We start from the raw sequence: 16687 nt of genomic DNA on the forward strand, positions 1-16687 counted from the left end.
GCATGGAACCAGCATTTTGGTCCCAACACACCTGACTTGGAACATTCGAATCTGATCTACAATTTGCTCATGGATGGCGGCAGCCCTTGTGCCCACACTCTAAGGGCCCTCGTGAGTGTGCACACGCGTTGATGGGAAGGTGAGGGGTGTGGGGATGCAGCCACAGCCTTCAGCTGCAGTATCATGCAGATGCTGGGGACGTGAGAGCTGAAAGGCGCTGTTAAATTGCACAAATGCAACATGGCTTTTAAAAGAATCTGAGGCAAAAGGCACCCTCCAAAAAAACCCATGTGAGCCGGGAGGGGACTGCCACTATAGCTAACAAAGTGGGGAAGCAATTTTGCAAAGTAAGAAAACTAGTCTCAGGCTAACCAGAGATGCTGACAAACCTGAGATTCCAGGCAGATCTAAATTAGAAATCGGTCAAGGGAAAACACAGTGATAGTCCCCCTTATGGATTCCAGTGAGAATTCTTTAAATTCATGGCCCTGATGGAGTAGCAGTAGGAGAGAGAGGCCCTGGGGATGCAAATGCCCTCAGTGGCTCAGCTCTGCTCACTAGACACTCGGGCAGGTGAGGTTGGGCGCTGGGAATCCCGTGGGGACAGGATGCCTGCCTACTTGGCCCTCAACTCTAGGTGAATCCTATCCTTCTCTTCACCGTCTTCCTCCCCTTCCCTCTCTGGACCCTCTGCTTGCTCTGTGAACCTGGATTGATTTCCACCCACCCCTCACTCCTGAATGGGGCCCTCGAAGGGAGACACCCCTGACTGTGCTGATGTTGTGAACGCTGCTGGGCCAGACTGGTGTCTGCAGGAGGACAAAGCAAGGGCTGGTTCTGACTTTGGTTTGAAGGTGATTTTCCCACAGATCCCCCTTGGCACGATGCTTTTACCTCTTTTGTCTCTGTGCCTTTGGCTCTAAATCTTAACGTCTTAATTAGATTGTGTTTATATTTGCACCATACATGTGGTCTGGCACTTGAAGATTGGATAGAGAGTGACACAAATATTTAGACTCAGGGAGTGCCAGTGGAGAGAGCGAGCCTGGAGACCAGCTACTCCAATGCCCTCATTTGCCTTTGCTCATGTCTGTCTCGTCAAGCAGGGACCCTGCAGGTGGGAAAGAAAGATGGCAAGAGGACAGCCAATATCACATTTTCCTTCCCAAGACAGGAATGAAAAGCCACCAAGACGGCTTTTGTGAAAATCTGGAAGGACAAGAAAAGCCCACTTTAGTCATCAGATCTCATTTCATCTATTGTTAACCTTGAGGAGTGGCGAGCCCGCTGTTCCTGCCAAGCTCTTCAATACCCAGCTAGATGGGCACCCTGAACAGAAGTGCTTCTGGACTAGTGCCACAGGGACTGCTCTGAGTACCAGGGTGGCCTCGGGCAAGGCTCTGGTCCTTTCTTGAATGGCTTCCCAGGCCTGAGGAGGCACAGGTGAGAAAATGTGTGTGGAAGCTCTCTACACACCGTGAAGTTCATCCAAATGGAGTGGGATGCTCTCTCTGGTCTGCTGTGCCCTCCCCCTCCCCACACCCATAAATAACAGCAGCCCTTCCAACTCTCCTCCTGATCCTGCGCTCGGTGATGGGGGCCTTGCGGTGGGCAGCCAGGGCCAGCATGGCCAAGCCCTGTCAATCCCTTCCCTGTGAAGGTGAACTGGACAGCATTTGTTCTCTTTAGTGTGTGATTTGGATTTAGACAAATTCAAAAGCTGCCGGATTTCAGAGCGTGTTTGTCACTGCCATCATTGTTCTTTTGTTCAGGCAGCAGTGAGAATCTGCTAAGCACTTGTGAACACTATATGCTGAAATGCTTGAAAAGGCTTTCCTGCCCTGCAGGGACCCGGGCTCAGCACCTTTTTCAGACTCCAGGAAGCTCATATCCCGCTGATGAACAGCTCGTGGCCATTGCAGCACTATGGAAAACCCGCAGCTCCTGGCATCATTTAACTACATGCCACTCAGGTAATTTTGCTTTTGGAAAAGTTCTGTGAATGTATTTCTAACTTTGAATGTCTTAAGAGTAACGTGGCTAGCTGGTGAATATTTATTTTCAGCCTCTCCAATGCACCAGGATTCACTGTCTTCCCACTAATTAGCTGCTAACATCACACTACAGTCAAATCATCACCATGTTGGCTGAAGTCTGGTCTTGGTTTTGGTGATGTTTGCTGTCAGTGGGCGTTAAAGTGGTGTTCAAAACTCACCCCACCTATCAAAAGCATCTTTTCAAATCAACTTTTTGCTTATTGGTGTTCTAGATATGAGTATGCTTTTGGAAAAAAGTAGACCCTCGTAAGGGAGAAACAAGTAGGTTCTCTGGGACTAGCTCAGTGGGGATGGGGTTGGAAAGGGCTTTTGATGGTTTTGAGTTGCATTTCCTTGGTATCTACATGCGTGGTTTCATGGAGCCTGCCTGAGGGCCTAGTCTCTACTGGCTACAGCAGGGTGGAAGTTCTTCAGGAGCTGAGGTTCCCACGTAGGCCAATTGGCCCCTGAAGTTTGAACATTTTATCATTTGGTCTCCTTTTCTAATGAATGTACTCCAGCATGAAAATTTCTCAGACTTAAAGTCTTACCTCAGTAAAAGGACATCTTTCTGCAGGCACATTGAAGTCCTTAATGAGCAGGAGGCCACATGCCCAGGACTGTCACATCTATGTCCCCACGTGGCTACTGGTCAGTGAAGCTGTGAAATCTTTTTCACTGCTGCCTTTATTTATACCTGTGTTCTACTTAATGTGAGCAACCCCCTCTGAATTTCTTTCCTTAACCCAAATATAACCTGGCATTTGATGGCACAGCAGGCAGAAGTGCTGACAGGGGCCCCTGCCTCCCCTACCACCTCTCCCTTCCTCTCAGCGGGGAGAGGAGTCCTAGGTCTGCATGAGTTTCCTTGCATGGGGTTTGATGGCAGACAGGCCTGCTCTGAAACTCATCTCTGTTCATTACTAGCTGTGTGGCTTTAGGCAAATAACTCAACCTCTCTGCACCTCAGTTCCTTCATCAGTATGATTAAATGAGATAATATTTGTATGGTGCATATCCCAGTGTGGCACACAGAGAATGCCATCATTATTAGCTATGCAGGTCAAATCAGTTCACTTCTGGCCTGCAGCTTGTCCCCACTCACCTGCCTGGGTCCTTTCCATTATCTGTGTTCCATGCCTGTGTTTTCACCTTTCTTTCCCGTGGCATATAAACATGTTTGGCTCATCCAACATATAAACATATTAGAGCATCCTTCCCTGGACCTGGTCTTTTCTGGTCTGATCCTGGATTTTGTATCCCCTTCACTTCTGGTCCCTACTCAGCTCTTGTTCCTCAGCCTCCTGCTCTGGGTGCACCTGCTCCCCAGCCCCATGCACTGACTCTTGCTACGGTCACCAGTGTTCTCCCACAAGGACCGCAGTCTTCAGCCAACATTATTTCTATAGCAAGGTGCTGTCCCCCGCTCAGGGGAGTTCTCTGCCCTCTGTGGCTCCCCTCCCCAGCACCCCCAAGGCTGGGTACACTGTTCTTCAACCCAGGGCCAGGCCCCTCTGGCTCAACCTGCAAATCAGACCAGGACACGTTACCAGTGAAAGTGTTTAATAGTTAAATTATTTAAATAGACTTTTCAATTTCCATGGGAAATCATAATCGTATCTGTTTTTGCAAGAGTAGGAATAAAAAGTGCACACCCTTTAGAGGGAACGAAGAGCTAGCACTGCACCTGCACACTGTCACCAGTCACTGCTGGGATGGGAGAGGGGTCCCCATGGGGCCGGGAGGCCATGACCATGGGAGAACATGGGATGAACTCAGCGCACACACTTTACTCAGGTTGGAAGCAGAACGAAAACCCAACACCACTGGTGGGCGATGTGGAGGGGCAGGGAACTTGAGAACAACAGCTGGAAGAAAGCAGGCCTCCTGCGGCTGACGGCAGGATGGCAAAGCATAACTCAAAGGATGGAGCAGCAGAAGCACGGGACAGACTCAGGCTTGGCAGTTTTGGGTCCACACACTTTGCTTCTCAGAGCTGTGTTCAATTGGTGTGCAGGGAGGGGAGGGTGGTGCTAGAGCCCAGTGAGAGGTGGTACAGGTGGACATCAAAGTCACATTGTGGCAGCTGGCACAGAGCCACTGCCTCATCACCTCCAAGCTCATGTTGGAGGTGAAGATCATTCTAACCTGAGAAGCAATGGAAAGATTTGGGCATGGGCCCTAAGGATTCCACTGAATTCTGTGCTAGAGTATCATTTTCCAAATGCCTTCCTCATAGGTTATAAAAATAGTATTTTTTTCTTGGTATGTTTAACTGCCCCCTCCCAATAAAGCAAAATTCCTGCTAGCTTCCCTGTGGACTCTAAAGCTGGGCTCTACCCATTCCTCTCCCTGGTTTGCCGGTGGAGGTCAAGGCCACTCCCTTTCTGCAAACCTGAAGGCTGCACATGGCATCCCCCAGTCTCAGTGAACATCTCCAGGAAGAGCCACCTGCACCTTGGCCAACTGAGTAGGCCAGGGAGGCTTGGCTTCCTCGTCCCAGCCTGCAAAGCACCTGGACTTCTGTAAGCACTCTGGAATCCGTGGGAGCTGCCTCTGTAAGCCGCAAACGTCTGAAATCTCAGGGTGTGGAGGGCGGAGGGTGGAGGGCACCACACTGCCTGTCGCAGGATGAGATTGCGTCCCTTGGTTCCAGCTCGGCCTGGGATGGGAAAGCAGCTTTTTGTTTTCTTATTCCATCTGCGTTTTGCTTAGGGGAAGGAGGGTGTGTGCATGTGTGTACATACGTGTGCATGTGTCAGAGAAAGATGATGCGGCAATGTGTCCATGCATCCTCCTACTTAATCTGAGCATATGGTACCCCAAAAGCACACACCCACTGCTCTGGTGGTACCTGGGAAAACCCAAAACTGCCAAATCTGAAATGAGGGAAACACATCCTGTGTGAGACCAGTTCCACAGCATGAACACACACACACATATACACCAGTACATACACCGACATACACACAGTACAAATGAGCACACACGTCCTGCTGTGCACAGCTGTTTTCTAATATAGAGAATTTACAAAATATAGAATTTGGCATATCTGTGAGATCTCCAAGGCTTTCAATAATACAAAATAAAAAATACAAAAAAGACAAGTGGGGATCCCCGCCCTCCCACCGAGTGGCGTCCTCGTTTGCTTGTGTGTCTCTTACACGCATACAACTAGCATAGTCTAAAGAAGGGCACGGAGAACTTGTTTTGTTTTATTTAATAAATATTTTTCTCAGAATCACCACTCCTTGCTTGGCGTCCTCTTGCCTCCCCCTCGTAATTAGTTCTGTTTCCCTCCTAGGGCACTGTGCGTGGAGGTGTGGGCAGAGGACCACGATGAAGGCCACAGTCCCTCCAAAGCCAGCACTCCTGCGCCAAAGCCCCTGCAGGTGCAGGGTGGTGGCCTGTCTGAAGTTTAAAGGCTCACATGGAAAAGCAGACCCCTAGGCTCTCCCAGGCCACAGTCGAGCCCGTCTACCCCCAGCTGAGTTGGAGGCCCCTCCCTCAGCCCTGCCCTTGTCTGGGCCGTGCCACACACACATTCCCACGGCTCCTTTCCACCTGTGCAGCAGCACCTGTTAGAAAACTCAAGCTTCAGACCCAGTCTAGCAGAGTCTTCTACAGAGGGAAACATCTTTGGTCAGCTGGGTGCTCGCAGGACGCTGGCACCCCGGGGCCTGGGACAGAGGCCGCTGCCCACCAGCAAAGGCAGAAGCTGCTCTGGAGTCCAAGTGGAAAATCTCAGCAGCGCAGCCCTGCGGGCTGGAGCATGGCTTCCCCGCCACCCCCGGCACACATAGAAGCTGCTTCCATGCCTCTGGAGGCCAGGCTGCCTGGCACCATTGGCCAACAGCTGCTAACTGAGCGGGGGCCCTCCATTGAGGAAGTAGGTCATCATCTCGCCTTTGCCCTTGACCTTGACCACGCCCCGGCACTCCAGCTGGTACGTGTTGGCAGCCAGCACCTGGTACATGTCTGTGGTGACCTGTGGGGGAAAAGGAGGAGAGAGGGCAAGCCACTGATGGCCTTGGCCATGAACTGCTGTGGGGTAGAGCCACCTCTGACTGCCCAGCCCTGTTGCCGCCCCTGACACAGAAGGAGAGGGGCAGCTGCCCCACTGAGGTGCTCTCAGGGACTGACAGCAGCTCACCATGGAAGGGATCCTAAGAAAAGAGCAACGCCAGCTCTCACCCTCAGCACCTGCTCGTGCCAGGCACTGTGACGGGCAGCTTGCGTGTGCTGTTTCAGTGTGGCCTGTGGTCCATGGACTGACTGCCCTGAGTCCAGAATAAGTTCAGGAGTGGACAGTAAGTGCCGGGGAGCTTTCAAAGCCATCTGACCTGGCTGCAGCCTGTCTCCAAGTGTGTCCCTGGTGCATTGTACAAAAGCATCCCTCCGTGACAGATCAGAACGATTTTTAAAAGCTGCTTTTCTCACCACAGGTCGTTTGAGAGCCTTTGCTTATCTCACTGCATCTTCCTGTGAGGTGACTACTATACTATTATTACCCTCAGGCTCAGAGCATCTAAGTCACGAGCCTGAGTTACACAGTGAATAAATGGCAGGGCCTGTGCTTAGGTCCAGGTCTTGTTGCCTGGCTCTGCTTTAGCTTTCGGAACAAAGAAGAGAGCTCACCGATGGCCTCACTAATTTCACTATCCCATTGCTGGGTGAAAGAGAAGAGTGGTGGGGGACAGATGTGGGGAGGGGCAGCATAGCCAGTGGCTCCTGGGATGACCCAAGAGCTGTTTATGAGCATCGTCAGAGCTCCCCACCCCAGCCACACTGCAAGCCCACCGGTGAGTGCAAGTGCCAGGGAGCAGGGGGTAGGAGTGCTGGGTGGGCTGCTGAGAGGGGACCCCACTGTGTTACTAGCTGCAGTTCCTGTGTGGTGCAGCCCTACACAAGGTGAGTTGCTGGGTCATTATTGTGGCTGCTGAGAGAGTCCCTTGCGCCTGTCCCTGAATGGGCTGGAAGCCTTGGAAACACACATGCCCCTTGCTCCTATCTCTAGGCCCATCCTGCTGCCCTTCTCTCCTTTGCACAGGGATGGAGGTGAGAAAAGGCCATTAAGGCCAGGCCCCTCGGCCAGCATCCACACCTCAGCCAGGTCAGGCTGAGTGGACCAGGACTGTGCTTGGGGTCAGGCCCTTTATTCAGAGGCCCTGTGGGGGACAGAAGTCGGGACATTTAAGCAGTATCATCAGTGTTGGCAAAAGGCCTTAAAAGCAGCACAGTTAGCACCTGGAAAAACAGGCCAGGCGAGCTGACCTCCCACAGCCTCACACAGAACTGGGGGTGAGGGCCATGCAGGAGGACTACTGCCCAGGGCGGTGCCTCTGCCATCAGACTGCAGCAGAGAATCAAGGAAGGCTCAAAAAGCAGCAGCTGAAGAACAGCAGGCCTGGAAACCACAAGCCCAGCTCGCAAAGGAGGGAGCAAGGGGAAAAGGCCTCTGAGTCTGTGGCCAGGGCCCTTGGCTGCTGGGGCTGGGGGAGGTACCATCCCAGGGCCAGCAGCCCCCACTGGCTCTCCTGAGCCAGGCCAGGAGTGCTGCAGGCTCAATGGGTAAGACCTGCTCCCTGCAGACATCTTTGCATCCTCTCTGTGTGCCTGGGCTAGGAGGCACTGGGGCCTGCATGTGCACTCTCAGCTCGGCCTCTACAATCAGATCCACTCCCAGCAGCCCCCAATCCCTTCCATGCCCAGTAGAGGGCTCTGCGGAAGCCTGAAGATCTGTCCAAGGTGCTGAGGGCCTGAAACACAATTGTGTTCTCCAAGCTTCCAAGACATCAGCGTCAACAGCCCCATCACCCTTGAATCTGGCTGCAGACATTCTGACTGGGAACTGTAGGTGGCCTGCCCTGAAGACCTCTCGGTGTCAGACACAGGCCCTCCCATGGGGTGAGGGGTGGTGGATGCTCCTGCACTCACCTGGATGCGGTCGGGTACACCAGTGCTGTCCATGCGGCTGGCCACGTTCACGGTATTGCCCCAGATGTCGTACTGAGGCTTTCGTGCCCCTATCACCCCGGCCACCACGGGGCCGATGTTGAGCCCTGCAGGGGACAGGAATCAGCCACAGTCATCACATCTCTGGCTTGACCTTGCCACCATCTGTCTCGCCACATGCCGCAGGTCCTTCTGACTCCCAACCTGAGACACCCGTGGGCCTCCAGGCCCAAGGCTGTGCTAAACCCTGCAGCCTCCCGCTACCCTGCTCCTATCAAATGCCTGTGAATGCAAGACACAAGGAGCCTGCACCTGTGTCCTTGACACCCCTCACCAGGAGTGCCCTCTTCAAGGTCTCTAGTGACCTCCTGTGCAATGCAGTTGCCTTTCCCTAATCCTCCTCCTCTTGGAGCCATTTAGGCGCAACCTATCAGACTGGCTGTGTCTCTCTTCCTCATTCTTCTGTTTCTTTCCTCGCCATTCTCACTCTTAGATCCTGCCCAACTCATCGCCCTGTGCCAGTCTCCTCTCTCCAAGTCCTCCTGCTCCCCCGCCTCTGAGCTGGAGCAGGCACACTGCAGCAACCAAGCTCTGGCCACCACTTCGGCTCTCCTCTGCCCACTTTCCCAATCCCACCCAAGGCAACCCTGAGCATCACTGCCTCTGAGCCTTCGCTGAGCTGCTTCTCCCTCCTAAAGCGTTCTCTCTCCTCCTCCCCAGGCTAAATCCTGCCCCCATGTATCTGGCTCAACTGATGTTCTCTAGACATTTCCTGTCCTGTCTCCAGGCACGGGGCATTCCCTCCTGTGTAACCTGCCAGTCTCATACTGTCCTCATTAGGCCTCACTGTTGCCTGTTTCTTGTGTGTGAAGGGCAGGACTGAAAACACAGAAGCTCCAAACTAGGCCCCTGGTGACCCTCACTTGGTCAGCAATGCCATCAGTCCTCAGAACTTCCTTCCACGACCCTCCTCATCAGTCCTTCCAAGCCGCAGGCAGCTTTATACCCCATGTGCCATCACCAGGCTGGACTGTCACCCTTGCTGACCAGACTGAGCCCTGATGGCTTCTATTTCCCAAAGCCATGCCACCCAGGGAAGACAAGCCTGAGTCTGTAGGAGGGGAGCTGCCACACAGGCTCCCAGCTGCCTGCCCGGCTCCTTATCTACCTCTTGGCAGATTCTACACTCAGTCCCCAGGCCTGATCCAATCAAGGAGTTGAGGCTTTTCAAAAACACACACTGGGAGAAAAATGCAAACCAAAGCAGGTGGACGAGATGGGGTGAAAGGAAAACAGGAATGGCAATGTTACACAAGACCAAGAGTGCGTGACGTTAATGCAAAAATGGAGGCTGCACATCACTTAAAGCAGACTCCCAGCTGGCTGTGCTCGGGGCCTCCAGCAGCCAGTGCAGGATGCAAACCTGGCCAAGCCCACAAAGCACTGTGCCTATGGGATAAAGCAAGCCAGCTGGCCCAGGGAAAACCCGATTTCTGACACTCAGGCTGCAACAAAATGTCTCCCAAGGACACGAATGATCACAATACTGGTTTTTAGTCATCCAATATTTCGGTATAATGTGTTAATTTTGAGAACTGAAATGCCAGTACTTTTGTGGGTGATAATTGTAATTTTTAAAAATTTGAAATCTGAATCATTGATGGCTTGAAACATACCCAGGGAGTTGATAATGCATTTAATGGCTAATAGAACAAAGGCCTGCTCTTTCAGAACGCATTCTTTACCTCCACAGACCTCAGGAGGAGCAACACTCCACCAAGTCAACTTTCTATTGCAAAACTAACTTGTGCTCCATCAGACTGTACACCCTCGGTAAGATCTATTCTAAGGACAAACAAACTGCAGAAATACTTTGGGCTTTGTGGAACGAGTTCAGAGCTGGCATTCCACAGTTATTTTATGGACACAGTAGGGTGGAACACATGGGGAAGTGTGTACCTGGGTTTTCATTTTACCATTCAACTCTTCTGTAGAGTTGAAACTTGTCAAAAGGTTGGGGGTAATGAAACAAAACTGACTTTACAAAAAAAAAAATACATATGTTTTTGGTTCAAAGACTTTCTGAGCAAGAATATGGTCATGACTATTTTGAAACTGATCCAGGACCTCTGCTGGACACCACAGAGGTATCGGCACAGCCCCTCCAGAGCCATCCAACCAAGGCAAGGCATGTGACAAAGAAGGAGTCCAGGGAAGATCCAGGGCTTTGACCTGTCACAACCTCCTCACCATTTCTTTCCCCAGTTTGGATGAGCAGCCACTGGAAGATTTTGCTCACCACCTCAACTCAACAATAACCCCACTGACCCATTTCATAACTTGTATAAAAAGAGTAAAAAGTAACTCTTTTTAAGAAGTCAGAATATAATCATTTCACGGTCACTATCACATGATTCTTTAAATGTTTAGTTTTTTAAACTATTTCACTTTGTTTTGCTAACGATTTTGCAGATTACATGTTTAATGTTGTTCTACATTTGCAAATTTAATGACTGGTAACATGTTTATACATTTTGTATTTAAAATGTATCAAGTATTTGATTTTACTGTTTTCCATTTTTACTGAATGAATGTGGAATACTTTTAAATAAAACAACGCTGTTAGGTCAGTATTACTCAAAACAAATGGGACTGCCATCTGCTTTGCTGCAACCACCAGAAGGCCCCATGCCCTCGGCACAGAGCATCCCCCACAAAGCCCTTCGAGCAGGCACAGCCTGGGTCCCACCAGGCTGGCCCTGCATCTGAGTGAGGTGGGAACTCACCAGGCTGTCCCTGCATCTGAGTGAGGTGGGAACTCACCAGGCTGGCCCTGCATCTGAGTGAGGTGGGAACTCACCAAGGGGTGTCCTACCCATGTGGCCCTCATGTCAAAAGGCAGCAGAGGCATCGCCAGGCTCTGGGCGGATTCCGCTGTGAATGACCCATGGCTGCCCCCACCTACTAAGGGCAGGGAACACACCACATCAGCCTCTGCTGCCGCCTGGCCTTCTACCTTGGGACCACAATGGCGGATGCGGGATGGGGTATGGGGGAGCCCCTGCCAGCCCTCTGCCTGACTGCACCCTGGGCTCAGCACTCCCTGGGGCCCCACTCACCGATCTTCATCTGGAAGTTGTTGAAGGAGTGCTCATTGATGTACTTCATCTGGTCCATCAGCTTCATGGCAAAGTCGGCCAGTGCCTTGATGTGGGTCTTGCCCACCTTGTCGTAGGTAGAGTCGTTGAGGCCGGAGGCAGCCATGTAGGTGCTGCCGATGGTCTTGATCTTCTCCAGCTGCCGGAACCGATCCTCGCTGATGATCTGGATGAAGGAGGCCAAACCTGGGTCACTCCAAGCCTGGGACACCGAGGGCCACAGGGAGGGACAGAGGATGTCCAGGGAAGTGCAGCAGCATGGCCCTTCATGTGTCCGCTCTTCACACAGTGGGGCCTGTCTCCATCCTCATCAGTGTGATGACCGCAACGCTCCTCACACAGCCAGGCCCCTCCACACTCACTCACCCGCTGGACAGTGCCTGTGGGCTACCTGCCCACCCTCACGCTAAGAGCCCTGAAGACAAGGTCACTAGTCACCTCTGGGTCTCCTGTCTCCCCTTCAACAAGCTCACACCTCCGTCCCACCCAGGGAAACCTCCATTTGTCCAGCAGGACACTCTTTCCCTACCCCCTGGCTCCGGCCCTCCTGGAAGCCTTCCCACACTCAATTCAGCCAACTCCCATCACTCCACTGCCCCGGGAGTCTTGCAGGCCGTTCCTGACACTGCCTGGCCAAGCTCCATCATCCTGCTTCTCCCTGTGCCCCATGCCCAGGCCCAGCGTGCCCGCTGGGGTGGCCCCTCTCATGCCCATGACTCAGGAGCTCCCAGGGTCAAGACTGCCCTACAGGGCTCTGCATCCCCAGTGCCTCCACACGCCAGGTGCTCAACCGGGGTATGAGAAGGAAATGAAGGAATGCTTCAATTCGGCCTCTGCTACTCAGGGCCTCACATCTTTGTCCTGCCTCCTCCCTTAGCCTGAGGACTCCTCCCTCCTTTGGTTCTCTCAAAGCCCTGGGCACAGACACTGGGTTGTCCCAGGCCCTGGGACCCCATGCACCCTAGATGGCATGAGAGGAATGGTGATCAGCGAGCCAGTCAGGGAGCTGCCAAAGGCTAAGTTCAAACAGTGTGGGCTGAAACCCCAGCTCTGCCACTTACTGGCAGTGACCTCAGGCCAGACACTTGAGTTCTGTGGGCCTCAGTTTCCTCATCTGTCACATGATGATGAGAGAGGCCATGTGTGCAAGGTGCCCATTGCAGCACCTGGGGACACGGTCAGGTTCCCGCCGGCAGAGCTCCCATCATCACTGCTTATGTCACGATGGTAGAAGGGGGCGCCAGGTCTCTTCACATCCCTCCCATACCAGGGACTTGTAGGCCCCTCCCAGGAACACAGCCTGACCCAGGCCCCGCTGTGCACCTCATCAAAGTCAGCGATGATCTCATTGAGTAGCCGCAGGCACTCGACACCCTCGTTGTTGGCCTCCAGCTCAACGTAGAACTCGGAGAAGTTGGCGATGGAGGCGAACATGACCGCCACACACTCACAGGACTGATAGTAGAGCTCATCATTGCGCCGCTCGCGGGCCAGGAAGTGAGCGGCCACGTCCTTGGGCAGGATGTTGTGCAGCAGCCGCCGGTTGTAGGCCTGCAGCTCCTCCATCTCCTCTTTCTCCTCTGTGGCCTGGGAGAAAAAGACTGCAAGTCACCCAGATGCCAATGCGAGCCCAGATGTCGGCCCCTCTACCTCCTCCTCTCCATGGCCTGGAGAAAAAGCACCAGTCACGCAAATGCCAACTTGTGCCCAGGATGTTGGCAAGTACTGCTGTCTCTCCTTCTCTCTCTGCTGTTTCTACTTCCAGGTTTTCTCCAAAGAGCAGGACTTTGACAATCAGAAAAGACATTTCTGAGCCTCGAACTCTCTCTGCCAGCCTCTCTGGGGGTGCTGAGCCTGCAGCAGGGAGCCCCGAGCAGGAACAAGCCTGGAGGTGAGGCTGCAAGGATCCTGTCTGCCAAAGGCCAGAACCAGGCTGGAAGGGAAGAGGATCCAAAACACAGCCCACACAGCCCTCCAGCTCCCCGGTGCTCCTCCACTATTCATTGTCCTCTTAATATCAGGAAATGGAATCAAAAGCCAGAGTTACCTTAATTGACGGACCTGTGGGGGAAAACAGCCCAAAGCCCTGCCCAGTCTGTCTCTCAGGAGGGCAGACTTGCCCCAGAGCCAGATGCAGCCAGGAGGAGCAAGTGCCAGGAGGGACCCCCTGGGATGAGGATGGGACATCACCAGTGACTTTGGTTTTCCCCCAGTTTGGGTCCTGGGTCTATGGGATTTTTTGGTCACCCACCCTCCAGGTTAAAGGACAGTGCAGATCCCTCAGGTCAAGAGGCCAGTAGTGCCCTACAAGGGGCTGAAGGGAAGAGGTGTCACACACCGAGGTGTGGCAAGGAACCATCTGACAAGAGTGTTCATGAGAAAAATCTGGCTGGCCCACTTGGGCTTTTCCTAACTAAATGAAGACACTTTTCTGCTCGGCTGCAAGTAGAATCTCCAACAGGACCAGGACTGACTCTCAGGGCCCTGGCTGTCCCTGTGGTGGTGGATGTCCATGGGGAAAGAGCTGGTGCTCCTTTCCAAGGCTTCAGGACCTGGGTCCAGCATGGAGGAAGAGCTCCCAGGGCAGAAGATCCAGGACCCCTAGGCTCAACGGCCAGCCCTGCCCCTAAGGTAAGTGGGCTCCTGACTGTGCTGCCCATGGCCTGGTGGCCTCCTGGAGTCCCTGGGAATGTGGCTGTGAGGACTGGGATCATCCTGAGGGCTCCTGGACGCTAAAGGGCCCCGCCTTCCACCACCACCCACAGAGGCACGGGGAGCCAGCTGGTCTGTGCTGTCTTCTTGCCCAGCCTTCCTGCCCAGGTGACCTAAGCTCCTGGGAGGCAGTACCCTTTACCCATGTCCCTCCCCATGAATAAAGCTACCTGTGTCTGGCTCTGGAACAGCTATGCCCACGGGAGAAGGCTGGGGGTGGGGGGTGGGGGGCATCCCTGTGCTTCTTCTCACAGGCTGTCCCATGGAGGAGCCCTGCAGTCAGTTATTTGCCTCTGAAAATGCACCAGACTAGACAGTCCTGCTCCTACCTCTGCTGAGACACATGCCTGGGGGCCCACGGATGCCAGAAGCACTACAGCTCCTTCGATGCACCCTGCAGGTGGCAGACAGCATCAGCCCAAAGTGTCAGACAGAATGGAGGTGGAAGCTAGGGGCAGGGACGCTAGAGCAGGCTACAGCTGGGGTCAGAGCCAATCCCCAGGGCCAGGCCAGCTGCTACGGCCACCTCTGCAAACTCCACCCCAGCACAGGTGGGCGCCTGACAATGCAGCCAACTACTTCTGGGGCTGCACCCTGGCAGGGCAGGAAGGTTCGGGGGGCTACAGCCTCTTGGTGGCCCCACTAAGGTCAATGCTGGAGGAAGGGACAAGAGCAGGCTCTCCTGAGAACTCAGACCCTGCAGTTAGGCTAGGAGGGGGCCAGGCAGGCGCCAGGTGGGTCAGAGTGTGTTCCTTGTGCAGGTGCTTGAAGAATGCTGAGGAGTCCGCCTACCAGCCAACTGTACAGGGGCTGCTAAGCCAGCCTGGGGGTGGGGCAGAGACTATCACTTGCCCATCCCAAGGGCCTGCTTTCTGGTGTTTCTTTATTGGCATTTATGTGATGATGGCTCCCTCTCCCAAAATCCCAGGGGAAGGATGGGAAAATGAGGGACCTGCTGGAAAACTTGAGGGAGAGAAGTTGCCACAGGCTGGCAGATAGACACAGGCTCACTCACACATTCCTACACACACGCACATGTACACACACACTCTTGTGCATGTGTGTGCACACAGGTGAGGAGGGGGCGGGGGGGTCACCACTGAGCAAATAAACACATACATGAAAGATAACGGGAGGTGAGTTTCTCATTGCCAGAGATGACATTGCAAGCGCGGAACAGGGAAGGCTGGGAAGAAGCCCGAGGTATTGGACTAAAATGGGAGGTAGTGGTATGAACTCAGGATTATTAAAAACAGATCTATACAGATGGATACTGAAGTAGTACAGATACATGTGTACACACGTTTCCACGTATGTTTCCACACCTACAAGCAGCGAGCACACCAAACGCTCAGACCTTGGTTTCTAAACACCACTCTCTACTACTAAGAATGAGGGAGGGCTCTTTGAAGAAATCACAGATTCCTGGGCTGGAGCAGGGAAAGCACAAGATTAGCCTGAGATCGCGTGTGTTGGAAAGTCAGAAAAAGCTCAAAGAGTGATGGAGACCTGTCAAGTAACAGACACCAACTTGAAATGCACATGGGCCAAACCTAGGACAATTTGAGCATTAAAATACATAGTGAGGGTTGCAGACGATAACCCACTGGATTACATGGGAATCTGCGAGTCCAGGCTGAGGTAGAGAAGTGAATAAATAAGCAAATCAATGGAGGAGGAGGGACAGCTCTTCTGTGCAGTAGAATGCCAACCAGCAAGTCCAGAAGGAATGGCGGACACTGGGCATTGCTATCGGGCATTTCCACAGCAGGCACTGAGACAAGCAGGAGCCACCAGTGGATGCAAAGGCTGCTGGGCAGAGATTTGCTGAGGATCAGAAAATTAGTGGAATATCAGACTCTCTTTCCATAAAGTGCTAGTCAAATATAAAGGGGGAAAAGGGGACTTGACAGTGGAGAAATCTGGCAGATGCTGGTTGAGCAGGCCATCAGGGCTGACATCACTGGTGGTGGGATGGGTCAACACGGTGGAGTCTCTCAGTGCGAGGCACCAAGGGGTGCCCGGCTCCATTTCTGTGTGCTTCCTCCAGGAAGGCTCAGCCTGAGTCTGGACATGGGTCTGAAGGTCCCAGAGTAACAAGTTCTTTAAGATTGGCAAGGACCATGAGATGAGGAGAGACTGAGGATCTACTGCAGACTGGAACAGCTCGATGCAGAGGACCCGTGCACAGGATCCTGGACCAGCATCGGGACAGTCGGCAACACTAAGAGGGGCCTGCCGCACCCCTGCTGATCACCGATGGGGAGGGTGCGCAGGGATGACGCAGGGAGTGACCTTGTTTTTGCAAGGTAGACATGGGAGTATTTAGGGGTGATGGGGCATCATGTCAGAAAATACATATGGCGGTGGGTGATAGAGCAAATGCAGAAAAATGACAGCCTCCTGAAAATGTTCCCAAAGAAGAGGGGATTGAGGGAGAAGGCAGAGGCCTGACAAGGGGCAGGCTCACACAGGATCTTCCCCAGGGTGCCCCAGCCCAGGGCTTCACAAGGGGCATTCTGCACAGAACCCTTCTGGGATTCTCCCTGGTTTCCCCAAACTCAGGGGACCCCTCAATTGCAGACCTCCATGCTCAATTCCAGCCAGAACCCATGCAAAATACTCAGCAGAAGGGACAACCATTTGCCCCCATCCTCACTCAGCATCCAACGAAAAGCAGGGCCTCCTGCTCCAGCCCAAAGACTTCCATCCTGATGCCTCTAAGAAGTCTGGGATGGAGGAGGTCAAAGCGAGCTGTGGGTGAGCTGAAGTGGTCTAGAGATAGGGGCCGGGCCAGGAGAGGCAGAGGCCGGGCCAGGCTAAGCT

The 16687-nt window shown here is 53.3% G+C and overlaps 1 protein-coding gene and 1 long non-coding RNA gene across 4 annotated transcripts in view; one reads left to right on the plus strand and one right to left on the minus strand.

Moving 5' to 3' along the window:
- The first annotated feature begins 709 nt into the window (after positions 1-709).
- Positions 710-6618, plus strand: LOC134809589 (uncharacterized). The gene is made up of 3 exons (XR_010155738.1): positions 710-1443; positions 1773-1973; positions 5341-6618. It is a non-coding gene; the product is annotated as an uncharacterized LOC134809589 (long non-coding RNA).
- The window catches only part of ADCY5 (adenylate cyclase 5), a 165260-nt gene continuing 153814 nt past the window's right edge, over positions 5242-16687 (minus strand). For all 3 annotated transcript variants that reach the window (XM_016941761.4, XM_024355615.3, XM_024355616.3), the window contains 4 exons: positions 12473-12736; positions 11111-11315; positions 7974-8098; positions 5242-6024 (listed from right to left, as the gene is read on the minus strand). In XM_016941761.4, coding sequence (XP_016797250.2) covers positions 5896-6024; positions 7974-8098; positions 11111-11315; positions 12473-12736 — 723 coding nt within the window. In that variant the 3' untranslated portion in view covers positions 5242-5895. The remainder of the gene's footprint in view (positions 6025-7973; positions 8099-11110; positions 11316-12472; positions 12737-16687) is intronic.

This window comes from Pan troglodytes, chromosome 2, assembly GCF_028858775.2.
Source record: "Pan troglodytes isolate AG18354 chromosome 2, NHGRI_mPanTro3-v2.0_pri, whole genome shotgun sequence".
Lineage (NCBI taxonomy): Eukaryota > Metazoa > Chordata > Mammalia > Primates > Hominidae > Pan > Pan troglodytes.